Genomic DNA, 20,437 nt, shown 5'->3' with positions numbered 1-20,437 from the left:
TGGGAAGAGGTGCTCTGTGGGATAGCTGCCCATAATGCACTGTTCCCAATGCTGCTGCCACAAATGTGGCCACACCAATGCGCTTGACAGCGTGGACAGACTGCAGCGCTTTCCCTACTGCGCTCTACGAAGGCGGGTTTAACTCACAGTGCTCTACATTTGCAAGTGTAGCCATGCCCTCAGTGACACAGCATATTTTAGTAGAAGTAGATTGCTGAATGATTTTCTGAAACTCATTCAATATTTATATGAGTAAGAACAGATTGTGCAATTACATTAGCTGATGATAAAAATTATATTGATAGTTAAAATTCACATTAACATAAAAACTTTTAACACTCTGACTTTATTGCAGACTGCTATAATTCACTCTGAACCACTGCCGTGATGCTGGGTTCTGCTACAGGAGCTGAAATGTTTAATTGCAGTGGAAGCTGAGTAAAATGATGGTTTTACATGTTGTTCTTGAATGCATGTACTGTGTCCCCTACAAAACAAGTTGACAGCTACTCCTTTGTGAATTTGGTGTTATTGGTTTTCCTTATTTTTAACTCCTCTAAAAGAAGATTGGGCAAGATGTCAGCATATCTATCATGTTACACACCTTTAAAACTGAAAAAAGGGAATTTTGTTCCACTATAATTAGCTTTTGTATCAAATATCTACTGTTTTATGGTTCACATACCCTGAATTTATTGTATGCAATTATTTGAAACCATGAGAAATTTGAGTATACCAAGAAGAAAAAATGTAGATCACCCTTTTTACCAAGAGAAAATGTGTTTAAAAATAATAAATGACTGCAGAAGCCAGATTACTTGTGCAAAGAAATGGAATAAAACTTGGGTATTATTCATCACTTTTTAGGATGTAAACCTTGTTTATAAAAGGAAAACCCAGAGTAATGGTTTGCAAACCATATTTGAAGCAAGTGTTTCAGATTTTATGCAAGTTTTACACAATGGATATTAATGGATAATGCATCTGCAAAACAGACTAAATTATTTCCGTCATACATAGCTCTGTGACTGGAGAGGAGATCCAGATGGAATTAGAATATCAATAAAGCTGCCTCAATAATAATGTCAGTATTGAAAATTAAAAGCATGCTTTGTGGCAGGTGTGTTGACTGATAGAGTAGTTATATGCTAGGAAATAACAAATAATGAAATTTGGGCCCACTCTGGCAAGATTGAAAATATGGAGGTGTTTTAGCAGGGAGCATACATACAGCACACCAGGTAAGGAAACAGGAATGTATAAGGCATAATACTAAGTGAGACAGATTTCCTGCCTCCCTAATCGTTATCAGGCACATAGCAGTTAGAGTCCTGACACAGAGGAAATAGGAGGAAAAGGGGAAGGTCCTGCTGTAAAAGTGACATACACCCAGCTAGAATTAACACTAGTAGCATTCTTAACAAGAATTCACTATATTGGAACAGCCTAGAATCGCTCAGTTGAATGGGCAAGTTAATGAAGAATTCTACAATTGCTAAATTCTCATGGTCTCTGTTCAGTAATGGTGCAACCTGCTGTGTAAAGTGTATACTATAACCTTTTTGCAATTCATTAAACTCCTTTCTTGCAAGTAGCAGTCCCTTTGGTTTATGAATACAGAGTTCTTTGAGAACAGCATGTTAAAGTTGAAAGTTAGTGGGTCAGAAAACCAAGTAGTACCCTATTTCTGAGACTAAACACAGAACTCATGTATATTGAATTTGCTTATGCAAAGGTAAGAAGGAAGCTATATAAAGTAATGGGAAGTCAGATTCCAGAAAGACTTTGTATGAATGTGGCTTCATATTCTGTTCTATGAAATGTTTACACATTAAAAGTGTTTCATCCCACCGTGCACTGCTTAACTATGCAACTGAGATAAGAAACGTCTGAAAAGGATGACAAGTATTTTCCCTTAGGTCACTGATTCATGTTTTATGGAGTAATTTTTGTTTTACATCAACATTTAACTTATAAGGAAAAATAATGTAAGGGAAAAAGTGAATTATCGGTAAAAAGAGGGGGAAAAAGGAACTTGTGTTAGTTTTGTGGTCAGTTTCTCTCCTTGCAGAAACTAACGTATTCCGATTGTAGCTGTGTGTGGATGGCTTTTACCCATATATTACTGTATGTATTTTTAAGGATGCCACTTACAAAATTGCACCACAGCTAACACTTAGAGATACAGAAGCAAGACTGAGTAACATTTTTCTATATAAATAAAACACTGTATATCCTATTAATTAACTTTTTAAAAAGAATTCCAAAGCTGAAATTCATAAAGACTCTTATAGAATCTTGAGTGGTAAAACATTGGACAGTAATCTTTCCTCTCCTAACTATATCAATGGAAGTTATTGGCAAAATAAGTGGCAACAAATACCGTGTATATATCTTTATAAAAGTTCTTTTTTGTCCCCCCATTTCTCCCTCATATTCACCAAATAAATAGAGATATTTCTGAGATAGTCTGAGAAGTTTGTCACTTTTTGAAGTGGTCCTGAGTAAGCTTATCTGAAAGTTGTTTCTTTGCTCATGCATTTAGTGTACACGCCAAAAGAAAAACTAAGCATTTGAGTTAGGAATTTAGAACACTACAGTAAAAAATGACCTAAGTATTAGAATCTGGAAATACCTAGCCATAGCACCAGCAACGTGTTTAATTTTGGCTCTTCCTGGGGCTTGTGGTGGCTGCCCAATCAGTAAGGGAGAGCTCCACTAATCACTGTATGAAAGAAATGAAGACCAGAAGCTTTAAACCTAAAGTTAGGTTCCTGAAGCAATATTTAAGTACCTAAATAAATAGCCTGATTTTCAGTAGTGCTGAACACCCATAAATCTTATTGAAGTTAGTGGGAGATACAGGAGCTAACCATCTTTGAAAATCAATACACTTTTACTAGGAGCCTAGCTTTAGGCACCTACCGTTAAAAATTCTGGCCTTAGTTTCTTTTGTTACATATATGAATTCATAAGTATTTTTCTATGTGTTTTCTTTCTTAATATAATCTGCACCTACCTTTTTGGTTTACCAGATATAGCAAAATCTTGCGGGGTATATATGTGTGTGTGTGTGTGTGTGTGTGTGTGTGTGTGTAACCTTGCTTAAACCAACAGACTCCCTAGCCATCCACTACCCTCAGATACAGTGGCAGGGTGCCCACTATCACTAGGCCATGGACTTCTGCTTTCTGTAGGGCCTGAATCTATAGGACAAGTTAGGATAGTCCCTCCATCTCCCTTCCTCCCCACAGCTACAGGATATTCTATCACATAGAATCCCACAATATGCTATTACAGAACAAGACTTCATGAGCTCTACGTATCCCAACCTCACAGCTTGAATTCAGTGCCTTATTGCCACTGCTGTTTAAGCCAACCATCCATCTGCACACCTCTGCAATCTGAGTCACAGCAGGAAGGAATAGACAGAGGAAAGACCAGCTTCTGGGTTGTGATCTTGCCATGTCTCAATGCCACATTGCCTATACTTAATTTTTTTATTTATTTTTTTTTACGAAAGAATAGTGTAAAGAAATTCTTCCTTCAAAAAACATCTGAAAATTCGCTTGTTCTGAGAAGTATCCTGGTTGTAAAAAACATACCCTACTTATAGTTCAGCATTGTTTTGTACTGTCTTGTATACTTTAAAATGTGATCTCCGGGCAGGGTCCCTGGTCTCACTGTGTATATGTATATTTTTCCCACTCCAGTTGCTGCTTATCCTAGCATTATTTGTTTCTCTTTCTTTTAAAAACAGCTATCCACACAACTCCCTTGAACAATGGGCCCTCTTCCTTTACATAACATCTTAACTCCTCTCTCCCAGCGCACACACATTTGGATGCCTGTGTCAGGAATCTCCTGCTCTCTTTTGCAGTCCAGGGGTCTAGGGTGGGTTCTTACAGCCACTGGACAGAAGAGGGCAGAAAGTTCATTGGTCAGTTTTGGAATGTAAGCTCGTATGTCACTACTGTCTGGGACTGTGAAGTTGCCACTGGGGCTTGTCCTTACCTACCCCTCTTTCCAGTTATCTCCACATGCCCCTTCAACCCTACACAACTGTCTCACACCTCTCACTCAAGCCGTCAGTCTCCCAAAACAGCTCACAGAATCCAGAAATGCTGACTGAATTGGCTTTTGTCTGTGTAAATGTGCTGCCCTCTGGTGCTGCGGGAAGGAGGAAGGCAGACTGCTGTAGCTACTGGCTCCTTGTTTGGGCTTGTCTAGTCCTTGCCCCTAATGCTGCTGAAGATTGCTTCTGTTGCTCTTTTCTTCATGCAGGATGCTGGCGGCTCACCCTGGGAAATTCTGTGGAGGGTTCCATCCACAGAGTGCTCTGATGAGGGGTATGGTGGTGGCTCCTGTGACAGAAACCATTATCAGGGTAGCCTTCCCTTTTATCATAATATAACCCCTTCACTGCCCTTCTCCAAAACCAGCAATATTTTGTTTCGTCTCTTGCTCACTTGATCAGAAGCAATAGCTAACTAACAAATCTCAAGAAGTATGCCGTACAGATGTAATCATTTCAAGAGCTTTCAGAGGGAAAAAATGGGAAGGGACAGCATTGCTAGGAATAATATTTTTCAAGTTTCTAAAAATCAGGGAGGGTGCCAAATGAATAATCAGTAAAGCCAGTAACTTGTCAGTGTATCTCATTATAATTTTGTTTATTATGGTACTGCCTAAGGACCAACCAAGAATGTGGCCCCATTGTGCTAGGCACTATACAGAGTAGGTGATGGTCCCTGCCCTGAAGAGCTTACAATCTAAATAGACAAGATGGACGCAGCGTCGGGGGAAGGGGTGTAACACACAAGCAGAGTGTACAATGTGATGGCTGCAAAGTTGTGTTAGTTCCACAGTTTTTTGGGGGGGTGGGTTTATTTAGGAGGGGATAAGCTAAACAGAAAGAGAAGCAAAGAGAGAGAGAAAGTTGAAGGGAAGGGATGTTTGTGGGACAGGGTAGGGGAGACAAGAGTAAGAGGGGCAGGTGTGGACTGAACTGTAGTGACAAGACTATGAGGGAAGGTGGGGAGAGAGGGTTGTTGAAACAGTTATTAATTAATAGGATATGTTGTTACATACAGTACCTCAAAATGGACCCCATCTGACATAGATTGGTAATGTGAATATTAATAATCAGCAACAGAATTCCAGGAGTGATAATACCAGTGCACTTTGCAACGCCAAAATATTCTTGCCTCTCTGAGAGTAGTTGACAATACTAAATGCTTGTGGAAAAGTACAGAAAACTAGATCACATTTCTTAATCCTTTGTAACACATTTCGTTTGAACAGGAGGTATTTTGTTCCTTACCTTCACCTTCAGTATGCTTCAGGAATCTCTTTTTGCTAAGGCTAGTTGAAGCATGGGGCAAATATGTAAGCATGGGATTAATATATCACTCCTAATGCCTTTGGCAAGTTACTAACCTCTCTGTCTTAGTTTGCACACCTGTAAAGTGGAGAAAATAATATGTAATTACCTGGTCTACAAGGGGTGGTTGTGAGGATTAAATAGTTAATATTTCTGTGGAACTTTGAAGATGTAACAAGCTAATTATTAATAATTAATGGTGATGGTCGTATTGAGTGGAGGCAATATTGTGTAGTAAATGTGGCATGAGACTCAGGCCCAGGAGACTGAGGTTCTGTTCCCAGCTCTGCCGCTGACCTGCTGTGTGACCTTACGCAAGTTACTTCACCTCTTTGTGCCTCTGTTACTCTCTAACTCTTACTCTCTTTAGGTCTGTGATTGTCTCCTGCTCAGTATATATACATTGTTTAGCAAAATGGGGTCTTGATCCTGATAGAGGCCTCTAGATGCTACTATAATATAAATAGGAAAAACTATATTGCTCCAACTCACAATTGATTCAGGCATCACAGTGGTGACCCCTCCTTTTCTGTATTTAAAAAATGACTAGTAGCAAAATTTTGGCTCTAAAGACTTTTCCTTTGGATGTAGTACATATCAGTGCAGGGAGTTCTTTGCTTCTAAAAGGCAGGATTCACTCAGTTCAGTACAGGGATTTCCCAAACACTTAGGTCTGGTCGAAATCCAGAGGATGCTAACAAAAGGTTTAATTAACGGTATTGCTTTTTTTTTTTAATTGGTTTAGTTAAACTGGTCCAGTTTTGTGAGTGGTGAAGCTTATATTGGTTTCAACCTGACTTACAGCAGTTTAACAAAATAAGTTTACAAATAAATTACACCAGTTTAACTAAAGGTAACGTGTGTGTATACAAGACAAAAAAAAAAAAGGCACAGTACAGCACTGTGTTAAACATAAACTGTTAAATAAAGCAGCATTTTTCTTCTGCATAGTAAAGTTTCAAAGCTGTGTTAAGTCAATGTTTAGCTGTCAACTTCTGAAAAAACAACCATAATGTTTGTTTAGAGTTACGAACATTTCAGAGTTACAAACAACCTCCATTCCTGAATTGTTTGTAACTCTGAGGTTGTACTGTACCACTTTTCAGAAAGGATGTGGAAAAAATGGAAATTATTCAGAAAAGATCTACAGAATGATTGGAGATCTAGAAAACCTGTTTTACAGTGAGAGACTAAAAAGCTCAATTGATTTAGTTTATCCAAGAAAAGGGTTAAGAGGTGACTTCATTACTACCTGTAAGTACCTACATCGGGAGAAGATTTCTGATGATAGAGAGCTCTTTAACCTAGCAGACAAAGGCATAACAAGAAGCAATTGCTGGAAGCCGAAGCTAGACAAATTCAAACAAGACATAAGATGCATTTTTAACAGTGAGGATAAGTAACCATTCGAATCATTTACCTATGGTGTGGTGGATTTTCCATCTCTTGAAATCTTTAAATCAAGATTGAATGTCTTTCTAAAAGGTATATGCAATAGCTAAAGTTATGGTCTTGATGCAGACATTACTGGGCAAAGTTCTGTGACCTGTGTTATTTAGAAAGGCAGACTAGATAATCATTATGATACCTTCTGGCTTTTAAAAGCAATGAATCTAGATGAGTTTGTAAGTAGAATTAACACTCTGTCCAGCAGAGGTCATTGGTGCACAATACTATACATAAGCAAGCCAGTGCATTACAAACTATTTAAAACTATAAGGAATAAGAAAGGCCATGGGAAATCTCTCTTCCTTGCCCACCAACAAGAGATTCCAGTCTAGGAAGACACGGCCCATGATCCAAAGAACTAACAGTGGCAAAGAGTCCAAACTAACACGGCTACCCCTCTGATAAAGAATTAACAGTTTAAGACAAGACACAAGTATTATAAACCATACAAGAGAAGGGGGGAAAAGGAGACAAAAGTGACAGTAATAACTTTTCATCATTATATAGGGTAGTTGTGTGCACCTTTTGATGTATTTGAGTAAATGTTTTTAATAAAGACCAGTTAACACTGACCTCTAGTTAACCATTGTTGATTGGCTGGGTTTTTTTGTAGACATAAGAGTAGAAATGGGTCTTGAGGCTGGATTGTAAGGATAAGAGGGCTGTGGCCTTATGGGTTAGTTGAGGGATGGTGTTTAATGTGCACAGAGCAGTGTTTAAGAAAGAACCTGGAGGGCTAAAGGGGAGCTGAGAACCTGGAAGCTCAGTCTTGTTGAAACGTTTCGATTTCAATAAATCTGTATTCTCCAGCAGAAAAATATTCCATTAGAGAATTTCCAATCAGCTCTAAATTTCAGGCAGAAAAGGTCTGATTCTTCTTTGAGTGCTGGTTCCTGTATGTATGGGCACATATGCATTCATGTACATGAGACTGGAGTTTTATAGCAAGTAGTGTCCGTTGGTCCATATGTGTGCAATTGCTTTCCTTGTGCTCCAAACTGAGGGTATAAGGCGTGGTGTGGACCGATGTCTCTCCAGTTCCTTCTTACCTCTGTTTGGCCTGAGTCAGAATACTGTGTCCACTATGATCTTCCTCTAGAGTAAATACAGATTGTAAAAAGTTTTTGATAAGTTTAGATTTAGTGTTTAGTGTTTTTTATTGTTAGTTTAGTCACCCTCCTGTGGGAGCTTTTCCCCAAGGAGGACTGGTCCAAGAGCCATGGGTCTCTTGCCCCTGTTTCTTATCCATCAGTGACAAGCTTCAGCACTGCCTTTACTGCTTTTGGGGGTGGGGGGGTGCTCACATTGCCACCCCAAGTGCAGCACCTGTGGCTTCCGACCCTCCTTAGTCTTGTGAGGGACAGTAACAGCTTGTGGATCAGGCCATGAGGCCCCAGTTGGATCAAGGCCGAGGAGATCCCCCCCGTATAGACTGTGAGCAGTGCTCCTCTGAGCATAAGCTCCAGAGTAGAGGCAAAACACTTAAGCCTAAGAAACCCTCTCATGAGAGCTGGGGACATGACCATAGCATAAGGACTGATTCTCATTCAGATCTGCCTCTAAGAAAAGGATTCCCTTCCCATCTTGATCCAAATTGGGTGAGTCCTTGAGCAGAGGTCCTAAGGAATTAGGCCTGCACATACCTTCCATACAAGAAGGAAAGACTCAAAGGAAGAAGATGTATCAGTGCTGGTTCTGGCACTGTTCAAAGACAGAAAGATCAGCACCCACTGGTCCGGTCTGGAAACACTATGCTGGACCCCCATTTGACAGATCCAGCACATTCCCTGTGGGATCCTCTGAGTACCAGACCAGAGGACACCCCTGATTAATTGGTTCCCACCTCAGGGACTCCTCAGACTCCGGGAGGGACTGAAAGCTTTACCTCACCAGAGGATATTTTCACTCTGCCCTATCCACAGTCTCCTCCTCTATCGGCCTGAGTCCTCCTTAGAAACATTTCTACACCCAAAGAGACCATCTTTATCTGTCCTCCTTCCCCTCTGCTTCGGATCCCATCTGATTCACGGTAAGAGAAGGAACTGGAAAGGTGTCAGTCTGCTCTGCCATTTGTGCCCTCAGTTTGGAGCACGAGGAGAACAACTGTACTTGCATGGACCAACAGACATTACTTTCACAAATCTCAGCCGCAAGGAGCACATGTGTACCCACTTGTGGAATATAGATAGGAACAACACATCTTGAAAAATCTCCAATTACAGGTCAGTCACTTCCATTTTCTTTCATACTTATGGTGAACTCTCAATATTGTAGATGCATTTTCAATCAAAACAGGCAAGAATTTATGAATAGAATAAAAGTCTCAGCAGAAGGTTAAAAATGTGCTTATACTAAAATGTAAATTCTAATGCCGATTATGGATTTAAGCAACTGCAGGGAGTTGCAAGCCAAACTGACCTCAGAAATTTTGTTTTCATTTCAGACTTCTGGTTTCATTCCCCTAACAAAGAATGAATAATTGGATTTTTTTTTCAGTACAGATGCTCAAGAGAGAATAGGAATGCAATATCTCTGGCTGTTCACCCAGGCTTGCACTTCTTAGATTGGAAGTTAAAGATCATTGTGTCATTGATTCATTTTCTTTTTGTTTTTGTTGACATTGTCGACTCTACAGCACAGTAAAACTTACCCAGAGTTACTTACAAAAAAAAAAAATGTAAACTCTATTTAAAGCAAAGGCCAAGTCAAGAGGAAAAAGTTTTTTTTAAGAATCATGAGCCAGAGTACATGCTGACATCTTGCATGTTCCAAGCAATGATTAGCCTCACTTGTTCTTTCCAGTATAATAAAAATTCCACCTTCTTTATAATCCATTGAGGACATTTGGAATTAAAGTCCATAACTAGGGCTTCTTTAGGGTTTATTAACTTTATTTTTCAAGGTTTATTTTCAGCAATTTGTGTTCTATATAGATGTAGAAAAATCAGGCGTTTTGAGGGGTTTCTCTTTGATACGTAATGGGAAGACTTTCTCTTGGTAGCTTGTTCCAATGGTCAATCATCCTCACTGTTAAAAATGTCTTATTTTTAATTTGAATTTGTCTGACTTCAGCTTCCAGCAGGGTGGATTTGATTTAAATCAAATTGATTTAAATCATGATTTAAATCACTAGTCAGGAAGACTCTATTTAATCATGGATTTCTACATAAAAGTGCATTCTTATTGGTTGTTATAACCTTTATACATATTCTTCACAACTCAGAAATAGATGTAGGTTTCATTTTTAGAAGGTATACGCTATCGATTTTTAAGTGATTTATTTTGAAAACTTTTCAGATTAGTTTTACAGCTATATCAGAAAATTACTGATTGTTTAGTTATTTCATTTACCAAAGGCAATAAAAGCAGATATTTATGAAGTCATTGGGAGGTGAACTATCTCCAATTCAGCAGGTTAATAGTTGGAGGATTTTCTTGCCATGCTGTCTTAGGAGGAGAACATCACCAGACAGACATTTAAATTGTTTTATGTAACTAAAACAACAATGTTATGTATTCTGGATGTTTTTCTTCAACAGGAAACATATAATATTTTAACAAAACAAGCATATGAATTTTTGAATTTAGTTAAACATTCAAGTTTTTTAAAATCAGGTTTGTTTTTGTTAAAATTGTTTTTAACTAAAATAGTTAAATGAAATATTTAAAAAAATATAATTAAATTGACTATGTCAGCCAGGTCAACATGAGAAACTTCAAATATTGGCTTCTGCAGCTAACTCAGTCATCTTCACCTCCATTTTCCTGTTTGTTCATAATCTGGAAAAGAAAAACAAGCTTTCCTGCTTTTTCAGGTCCCAAGCGATTTCTCAATTTGGAATGAATTAGTCCAAAGAAAATATTCTTTCTACACCGGCAGAAGAAGCTACTGATGTTAAAAGTGAGATTATCACTTCAACAGTCTCTGAATCCAAGTGCTTAAGTATGACTTCTACCAGTTCACTGGTGTGACTTTCTTTAAAACATCATCAGCAAACATATATTTCTTGAATGGTTCACCCTTAGCTCTGAAGTTTATTATAGTTGGCATTATGGAGGGATGATTGCTGGATGTCCATGTCATAACCAACTCCTCTTCTTCAGCAGTTAAGGTTTGACCCTGGTACCGAGTATTGAGAATATTTGCAAGAAAATGAGCTGGCGATAGTGCTTGTCCCATTTGTTTTTTTAATGCTTGTAATTTAACTCTGTCATTGCATATTTCTCTTTAAGATCCCACTCAGTTCATTCCAAATTTCAACAGCATGAGCAATAAAACAGCTATTTCCCTGCGTTTTGTTCAAGGCTACAGAAATAGGCTTCAGCGTACTAAGCATGTGTTCAACATTTCTCTTAAGCCCATTGTTGAGAACTTTGTGATGGTGCCATCTATTTTTTCATGATTTTGTTCACAAACTGTTATCAGATTAGGCCAGTTCTTGATGTAGTGCTCAAAACAGTCCACTACCGAGGTCCATCGCATGTCTTGTGGGAGAGTTAGCTTGGTTCCGCCCACTTTTTTCAGAGCAGCTGCTGCAAAGTGGTTGTTACGGAAGTATAGTGACTCCTCTCTTAATGTTGTAGTTATGTTCCTGAAAAATGTAACTTTAAGTGAAATGAAGTTAAATGAATCCAATTTTCCCATAAAATTTAATGTAAATGCGGGGGGGTTAGGTTCCAAGGAAATTTTTTGGGGGCAGACAAAAGGCATTATATACTGTACGGTACTGTATTGTACTGTGGTTGAGAGGTGCCCCTGGCTTACCCCACACAGACACAGCCCACTGCAGACAATGAGGCAGGCAAGGACGTAGGAAGCACCTTGTGCAGCAGCAGCAGCAGCTTCCCCCCAGAAAAACAGGTGCTGACTTTGCCACGGGATGCTCCAGGCCCACCTCTTCCCATCACTGCTCCACTCCAGGCCCATCTCTTCCCACCCCTACTCCACCTCCTCCCGGGAGCACGCCACATCCCTGCTTCTCCCCCTCCCTCCTAGCACCTCCCTGCTGCCAAACAGCTGTTTGACACAGCGCTTTCCCCACTCTCTCCCTCCCTCCCAGAAAGTCCTCAGCACCGCCAAAAAGCTGTTTGGTGCCAGGGAAGCACTGGGAGGGAGGGGCAGGAGGCGGAGAAGAGGAACTTGTGCAATGCTCCCTTGTAAAGTCGCTGCTCTTCCACAGAATCCTACAAGCAGTGGACAGAGCAGGCAGCCAAACGACGTTATAAGGGAGCATTGCACAACTTTAAACGAGCATGTTCCCTAATGGAGCAGCGACTTAACTTTGAAATAACATTAAGTGCGAGGACGTTAGGTGAGGAGTTACTGTATTTTGCAATTTCAACAACATTAGTCTTTATTTCTGGAACACTGAAATCTTTGGCTAGGAGGTGCATCAAATGAGCACTGCAACTGTGTGTTATTAGCTTGGGAGTCTCTTCACTCTCTCTTCTAAATTTTTTTCTCTTCTTGGATACATTTGCAGCATTGTCTGTGACCAACCTGCATACTAGACATTTGAATTTTTTTTCACAGTTTGTTATAGCTTTTACTGCTACTTCTTGTAAGTATTCTGCTGTGTGTACATTTCCTGATGTATCAATTGTTTCTGTAAGGGAAGACATTCCCTTCTTCTGTTGTCACACAAGCACATACAACAGGATCATTGTGGACCTTGCTCCACCCATCAAGACTCAGGTTAACAATTTTACCCTCTAGACCTTTTGCACACTGCTCAGTTTCTCTTTCATACACTTTATCCAGCAATTTGCCTGCAACATCTTCTCTGTTGGGTGGACTGTATCCTGGTCTTAATGACTGAAGTATGTTAATGAAGTGTGGGTTCTCAATCATGCGGAAAGGAGAGTTTGTTGCACGAACAAACCGGGCAATTTTTTCATCAATAACCTCTTTTTGTAATCTGCTGGTTCTTATCACAAACTTGTCTATGGTTGTTTCTGGATGATGGAGATTTTTTTTTTCTTTTTGCTACAGGTGATATACTGTGCCTCTGTGACATACATGATGTGACTGAAACACTGTCATTGGCAGATAACTCTGAAACTATAGAAAATGATTGTGATCTTGAAGGTGGATAGTCTTCAGAATCCTGTATGTTGAGGATGGATTCTCCAAAACAAAATAAATCAATGCAGTTATTTAATTATTATTACCATACTGCTCATTTAGTATTACTCATTGCATTCACTGACACTTGGTACTACTTTAAAGGTGAAATTGTAAAAAAAGATCTGCCTGTTTCAGCCATTTATTATTTATCACAACTGCATCTAAAATGATAGTACCATAGAGTAACAACTATATTTTTTTGCTCAAACATGAGAATTCAAGAACAGTCCAGAAGGAAGAGGGACAGTCCTTAAGAAAGAAGTATGAAATAAAGTTTACCAACCTGAAGATCCTGCATGTTCAGACACATTCCTTTCATCATGTTCAGCGCAGCTTCCTCCTAAGAAGGAACACTTCTCATGATGTTTCATTCGGGCAACCAGGCCTTGCATTTCTTTGTTGCACTGTTTGAATTTTGCACGCCTGCCTGTCTTACCCACAGGTAGAGGAACTTCATTAAAATATTCCCAAACTGGGTCTCTTTTACAGCCTGCTGCCATTATGGGTTTTCCCTTCTAGTGAGAGAATGGTATGGTAGATCTCAAATCAATGAAGGCTACACTCAGAAAGACCCCAAGACTTCTGAAATATGCTGCTCAAACAGTTTCACTTTTGTTTTTACTGCCTGTCCCTCCCTTCTCACATTTATCTCCAGATCTATTCCGCCCCCAACAATCTTCTATTCCTTGAACTTTTTGAAACTTTGCGCTTTTAGAGAGAGGTAAGGGATTGACTCTATGTATGCAAATTTGCAGAGGGACAATAGGGTTGAGATCTGTTACCTCTATATATTATTTATTTATTATTTTATTTAAAAACATTTTTGCTGTTAACAAGCATGTTATCTCTGGAAACACAAATCCACAGTTTGAAAACTGCAAGACTAAGCATCTCTGATGGTATCTTCTAGACTGAGCATTGAGTCCCATTGAGTAGATAGAAAGATTAACCCATAAGATTGAGTCCCTAATCCATGAACTATTGGAACTCATTTACAAAACTTTTCTTAAACATTACATGAATATATTGTCTTATACTATAGCATTAGAATTTATAATCCCTATTCCATGATGAGATATCTTTGAGCTATAATGTACCTTAATTAAAACTACTTTTAGATAGGTTTTTTCCTCAAAAAGCATTTTATCAAAAAAATCTGATTTAAATTAAAAAAAATTTGATTTTATTTATTTAAATCATTAATTTTTATCCACCCTGGCTTCCAGTCATTGGTTCTTTTTATGTCTTTCTTCACTATAATCAAGAACCTGATGGTACCCAGTATTTTTCCTTGTGAATGCACTTACACCTTGAAATCAAGTCACCTCTCAGTTCTCTTTAAGCTAAGCAGATTGAGCACTTTAAACCTCTCACTATAAGGCATTTTCTCCAGCCCTCAAATCACTTGTGTGGCTTTTCCCTGCTACCTCTTCAATTTTTCAATATTCTTTTAAAAATATGAGCACCATAACTCTACACAGTCTTATCAATACTGTACAAAGATTAAAGATACTGTACACCTCCCTGTTCTTACCCCCCTGTTTATATATCCAAGGATCACGTTAACCCTACTTGCAACATCATCACACTGGCATTTGATGTTGAGTTGTTTGCCACTATGCCCCTTAAAACCTTTTCAGTGTCATTGCCTTCCAGGACAGATCCCCCAAATGCAATAGGTATGACCTCTGTTTCTTCTTCCTAGATGTGTTAATTTACAGTCATTGGTTCTTTTTATGTCTTTCTTCACTTTAATCAAGAACCTTATGGTACCCAGTATTTTCTCCTTGTGAAGGTACTTACACCTTGAAATCAAGTCACCTCTCAATTCTCTTTTCAATAAGCTAAACTGATAGAGCACTTTAAGCCTCTCGCTATAAGGCATTTTCTCCAGCCCCATACCGGAAACTTACTGACCACTATTCCTACCTACATGCTTCCAGCTTTCACCCAGACCACACCACACGATCCATTGTCTACAGCCAAGCTCTACGGTACAACCGCATTTGCTCCAACCCCTCAGACAGAGACAAACACCTACCAGATCTCTATCAAGCATTCTTACAACTACAATACCCACCTGCTGAAGTGAAGAAACAGATTGACAGAGCCAGCAGAGTACCTAGAAGTCACCTACTACAGGACAGGCCCAACAAAGAAAATAACAGAACGCCACTAACCATCACCTTCAGCCCCCAACTAAAACCTCTCCAACGCATCATCAAGGATCTACAACCTATCCTGAAGGACGACCCATCACTCTCACAGAACTTGGGAGACCGGCCAGTCCTTGCTTACAGACAGCCCCCCAACCTGAAACAAATACTCACCAGCCACCACACAACAGAACCACTAACCCAGGAACCTATCCTTGCAACAAAGCCCATTGCCAACTGTGTCCACATATCTGTTCAGGGGACACCATCATAGGGCCTAATCACATCAGCCACACTATCAGAGGCTCGTTCACCTGCACATCTACCAATGTGATATATGCCATCATGTGCCAGCAATGCCCCTCTGCCATGTACATTGGTCAAACTGGACAGTCTCTACGTAAAAGAGTAAATGGACACAAATCAGACGTCAAGAATTGTAACATTCAAAAACCAGTCAGAGAACACTTCAATCTCTCTGGTCACTTGATTACAGACCTAAAAGTTGCAATTCTTCAACAAAAAAACTTCAAAAACAGACTCCAACAAGAGACTGCTGAATTGGAATTAATTTGCAAACTGGATACAATTAACTTAGGCTTGAATAGAGACTGGGAGTGGATGGGTTTTACACAAAGTAAAACTATTTCCCCATGTTTATTCTCCCCCCTCCCTGCACTGTTCCTCAGACGTTCTTGTCTACTGCTGGAAATGGTCCACCTTGATTATCACTACAAAAGGTCCCCCCCCCCCACTCTCCTGCTGGTAATAGCTCATCTTAAGTGAGTTAAGTTACAGTGTGTATGGTAACACCCATTGTTTCATGTTCTCTATGTATATAAATCTCCCCACTGTATTTTCCACTGAATGCATCTGATGAAGTGAGCTGTAGCTCACGAAAGCTTATGCTCAAATAAATTTGTTAGTCTCTAAGGTGCCACAAGTACTCCTTTTCTTATTACAATAGAGATTAATCTTAAAAAACACATTTGAAGGAAGACAGGGTAGTGGCTCAGATAATTGATTTGGAGAAGTTACATAAGGGACAGCATAGGGACAAGCCCCACAAAATTGCATTTAAAAACATAAAAAGTATTTCTAACATATATGAGAGTAGGAGATTCCTCTAACAGTGGCTTTTTCCCCCCTAAGAAAGCAAAGGTTAAATAGAAAACGCCTTCTTTCCAGGCTATGACCATATACTAAGTTCTAAAACAAACCATAGTTAACTTCATGTTATAAACACATGAAATATTAGGTTTAAAATAGTACAGACCTCCACTTTCATAAAATAGTGCTTGATACTCTACAGTCCATTAATGCAATCAAAGTATGTTCCCTCTTTCTGTAGAAATTGATCTGTCCTAAAATACAGACACTTTATGTGTAGTCGGCTTGGTGATACAGGCCCATTTCAGGATGGACCATTTATTGACTGTCACTCTTACCACCAGTGCAACCACAGTAAGGGCCTGATCCTCTTTACATTAAAGGGAATAGCAAAGCTCATTGATTTCAATGGTGCAGGATCACAACTATTTGATTATTTAAAAAATTGATGGAACCAAGAATGATCCTAGAGCAATATTGAGGAGGACATAAGTAGGGTAATAAAAAGTTGTGTGTAGGGGGTCAGTACTTTTCACCCCTCCATCCCCAGTGATTTCACCTGTGCGCTCCTTGACTCTTTCTCTCCTCCAACTGGGAAGCATTAACTGTTAACCATGCACTTAAACTTATCAAACTCATAAAGTGACATTGCAAAATAACAAAAATACGGTTTTCAAAGGATGGCTAGATATGGTTGCCAGCTGGTAAAAAGAGCCTGCGGTGTAACAAATTTATATGTGTATTCTGTGTTTTCACTAGCAAAGAAATGAAGGAGCTGGAAAAGTCAGGAATGCTGAAAGGAACTCTGAGTGCAGAGAAGCAATTGTCTCTCATTAGTGGCTGTACTGACTTAAAGACAGCAGTAGAGGGTGCTATGTTCATTCAGGTGAGTTGAGGACTTTTCCATTTCTAGCAAACAAAGGTTATTGCAATATTTTGTAGTGTTCGGTTGGGGGCACACTGTTAAATACACACCGAAGCAGTAAACTTTAAACCTATATATATCTTCATTTATCTGCTTAACTCTTTTTTATTTGAAAAAAAAATTGTCATGCAGCTAATATGAGACTTAAAATCCTGACGCCTTATCAGGCCTCATAATAATATTTGCTAGCTAAGCTCTGTTATAACCCATTATCAAAGTTTGATCATTTAGAACCTTATAGTAGTTGGCTAAAAGTGAAAAATTATTTGAATTCATCTTATTCACTTTCTGCCAGAACTTAAGAATCTCTGCACTAGAGCATGTTATTTCTTTTGTCTTGGTTGTCAGTCTGCACCCTTCACTGTACACAAATTTATAAAAAGTGGCCACGCTACGTTTTTTGTGTCTCGTGCAACAAAAATGATTAAAGGTCTAGATAACATGACGAATGAGGGAAGATTGAAAAAACTGGGTTTGTTTAGTCTGGAAAAGAGAAGACTCAGAGGGGACATAACAGTTTTAAAGTACATAAAAGGTTGTTACAAGGACGAGGGAGAAAAATTGTTCTTCTTAACCTTTGAGGATAGGATAAGAAGCAATTGGCTTAAATTGCAGCAAGGGACGTTCAGGTTGGACATTAGGGAAAACTTCCTAACTGTCAGGTTGGTTAAGCGCTGGAATAATTTGCCTAAGGAGGTGGTGGAGGTTTTTAAGAACAGGTTAGACAAACAACTGTCAGGGATGGTCTAGATAATACTTAGTCCTGCCATGAGGCCAGGGGACTGGATTAGATGACCTCTCAAGGTCCTTGCCAGTCCTATGATTCTATAAAAGCAAAACAATAACGAGGTACAGATTTTACACCCACAACTGTTGATAGGTGACTTTTTGCTAGACAGAATGCTGTCAAACAAAGTTTTCTTTAAACATCTTGAGATCTTTGTCTTTATCTGATGGTGATAGGTACTGTTAGGACAGGATCTCCTTCTTAACAGCCCGATATTGTATTATTCTAATGTAATTTAGATGGAATGTGAGGATGTGTCTTCCTGCTTCTGGGCTCATGACTGCTGATCTCCTAATATGGTTGCAGAAAAAGCCTCAGAGCTTAACATATGCCGCTAGTGATGGCTTCCGTCGTTCAGTCAGTAATGGTGTTGAACAGATCAGGGGCAGCCACACGCCATTGACAGACACTTCTATTGCACTCAAACCAGTTGGACATCCTAGTACCGAAGAAGACACAGCTCTCGCTGTGGCAGTGCATTTCTCAGGAAGATTAAGGAGTTTGCCATGCAGGTAGTGCCAAAGGGAGCGATGATCAACAGAGGGAAAGGCAGCTTTTAAATCAGTAAAGACTATAGACACCTCAACTTTCCTGGGACAAAACCCTTGGACTTTTACTGTTACACAAATTATTGAAAAAATCTGTGCTGTGGTTGATCATCCAGGCATAAACCTGGTTTGTTGTAGATGGCGTAGATTGCTTTTGGCAGGCGTAGCACGTTCAAGAAGAACCAGCATGAACAGTTTGCTTGGAATGGAAAGCGAAGTGATGCTGTGTTGATGGGAACACATCAGAGCATCGCCTTTCCCTTTCCAAAGTGGGAGAATAATCCCCCAGCACCAGTCGTCCGGTCATGTGATAGAATGCAGGGCGTGAATAGGTGAGCCTGCACTCTGATTCAGGAGATGCTGTTTGGGAGTAATGATCTAATCAGGCTGGTGGGCTAGGTGGGGTAAGAACTCAAATGGCCCCATCATCCCAGGGCTGATAAAAGAGAAACAGGAAGAAAGTGGAGAGGGGAGAGAGGGAGGAATAGAGCTAGCCGAGCCTAGCCATACAGAAGCCTCAGAGTTGGGAGACTTCTGTTCCCCTCAGGTCCTGCTGAGAGGGCCTAAAGCTCAGCAAAGATTGTAAATAGGAAGGAGCAGTGGTGATATTGATGAAGAGAAATAGAAATAAAGTGTCACTAAGATCACCCCTGGTGGAGTCTGTGAAGTTTCTGCAGCAAACTGGGTAGGGGAGGAGCCAGGTCTCTGTTACAAGTAGTTTCTCATGAATCAGTACTTTGTTGCTAATGTGAGTCAGCCACTCCAATATGGAATCCCTTTCACGCTTGATCAGCTTAGCAGCTATAAGAGAAATACTGGCAGCATGGCCATTCTTGAGTTTACAGGCTGCGCTTTGAACCTCCTTGACAGGGACATCCTCTATGTTATGTGGAAAGGCAGTCACTGGACTCTCAGGTGCTCCTGCAGCTGCAGATCTGCAGCGCGGATGTGGTGGTTAAGAAGCTCGTGAAAGTTTTCTTTCCATCTACTCAGACGTTCTGCCCTGGGGTTCAGTATGTTACCACATCCATCTTTGACAAGCAAAAGTTTGTTTCATGGACTGGCTTTTAAGTTGTGCTGTTCTTTATAGACAGTGCTGTAGTTGTTTCTGGCAGATGCAGCTTTCATCAACTGAGTCTTCTTTGCCCAAAACATCTTACTGTCCTGTTTTAAAGCTGTGTTATGCAAGGTACTGAAGAGTTGGTATTCTTGGTCGGTCCTTTAAGCAAGTCATACATCATTTTTCTATGATATCCAGAGTCTGTTGACCGATCCATTGATGTTTGGGTCTGAGATGCCGTTTTCCCAGCACTTTGTTGGTGACAGCCATAACAGAAGACTTGAAACTGTCCTACAAATTGTTTATTTGCTTGTGTTCAAGGCTTTCATCTGCAAGGGCTAGAACATCAAATCGTTTACAGATTTCAGTCTGGTATGCCATTTTGACAGCAGCCTCAGCATTTTCGGGCTCTGGGCTGTGGAATTGCATCATCTCCTCTCTTCCAAGATTCCCCCACCCAAAATAAATAAATACAACCTAAAATCCTCTAGAAGATTTCCCTGCTGGATCTCTCTGTCTGTTATATATGTTTGCAATATTGTAACCGTGTTGGTCCCAGGATATTAAAGGCTCGAAAGCCTGTCTCTTTCACCAACAGAATAAAAGGTCCAAATAAAAGATACCTAGCCCACCTTGTCTCTGATATACATATGTAAAGTACTTCAGCTGTCTAGTTAATAGACTCTATTAAAGGGTACAACATAGAAGTGGAAGACGGGGGAGGTTAGTTAAGTAATGTAGTTCTGAAAATTAGTGTCCATGTACCCTTTCTTGTATTTTATATTGAGTATAGTTGAACAGACACTTGTAAGGCAGTTACTTGCTCTGAACAGCATGCAGTAGGTTTCAAGTACAGTAATCTGAAATTGAAGGAACTAGAATACTGATAGCT

At 39.7% G+C, this 20,437-nt stretch overlaps 1 protein-coding gene across 2 annotated transcripts in view; it reads left to right on the top strand.

Annotated features, from left to right (window-relative positions):
* Positions 1-20,437, top strand: part of CRYL1 (crystallin lambda 1) — a 77,269-nt gene that overhangs the window by 8,790 nt on the left and 48,042 nt on the right. The window contains exons 2-3 of one of the 2 annotated variants that reach the window (XM_077809216.1): positions 10,648-10,733; positions 16,985-17,111. In XM_077809216.1, the coding sequence (XP_077665342.1) occupies positions 16,992-17,111 (120 nt within the window). In that variant the 5' untranslated portion in view covers positions 10,648-10,733; positions 16,985-16,991. The remainder of the gene's footprint in view (positions 1-10,647; positions 10,734-16,984; positions 17,112-20,437) is intronic. The other variant, XM_077809209.1, reaches the window with a different exon arrangement.

This window comes from Eretmochelys imbricata, chromosome 1 (assembly GCF_965152235.1).
Source record: "Eretmochelys imbricata isolate rEreImb1 chromosome 1, rEreImb1.hap1, whole genome shotgun sequence".
Lineage (NCBI taxonomy): Eukaryota > Metazoa > Chordata > Testudines > Cheloniidae > Eretmochelys > Eretmochelys imbricata.
This window is presented reverse-complemented; position numbering and strand designations above follow the sequence as displayed.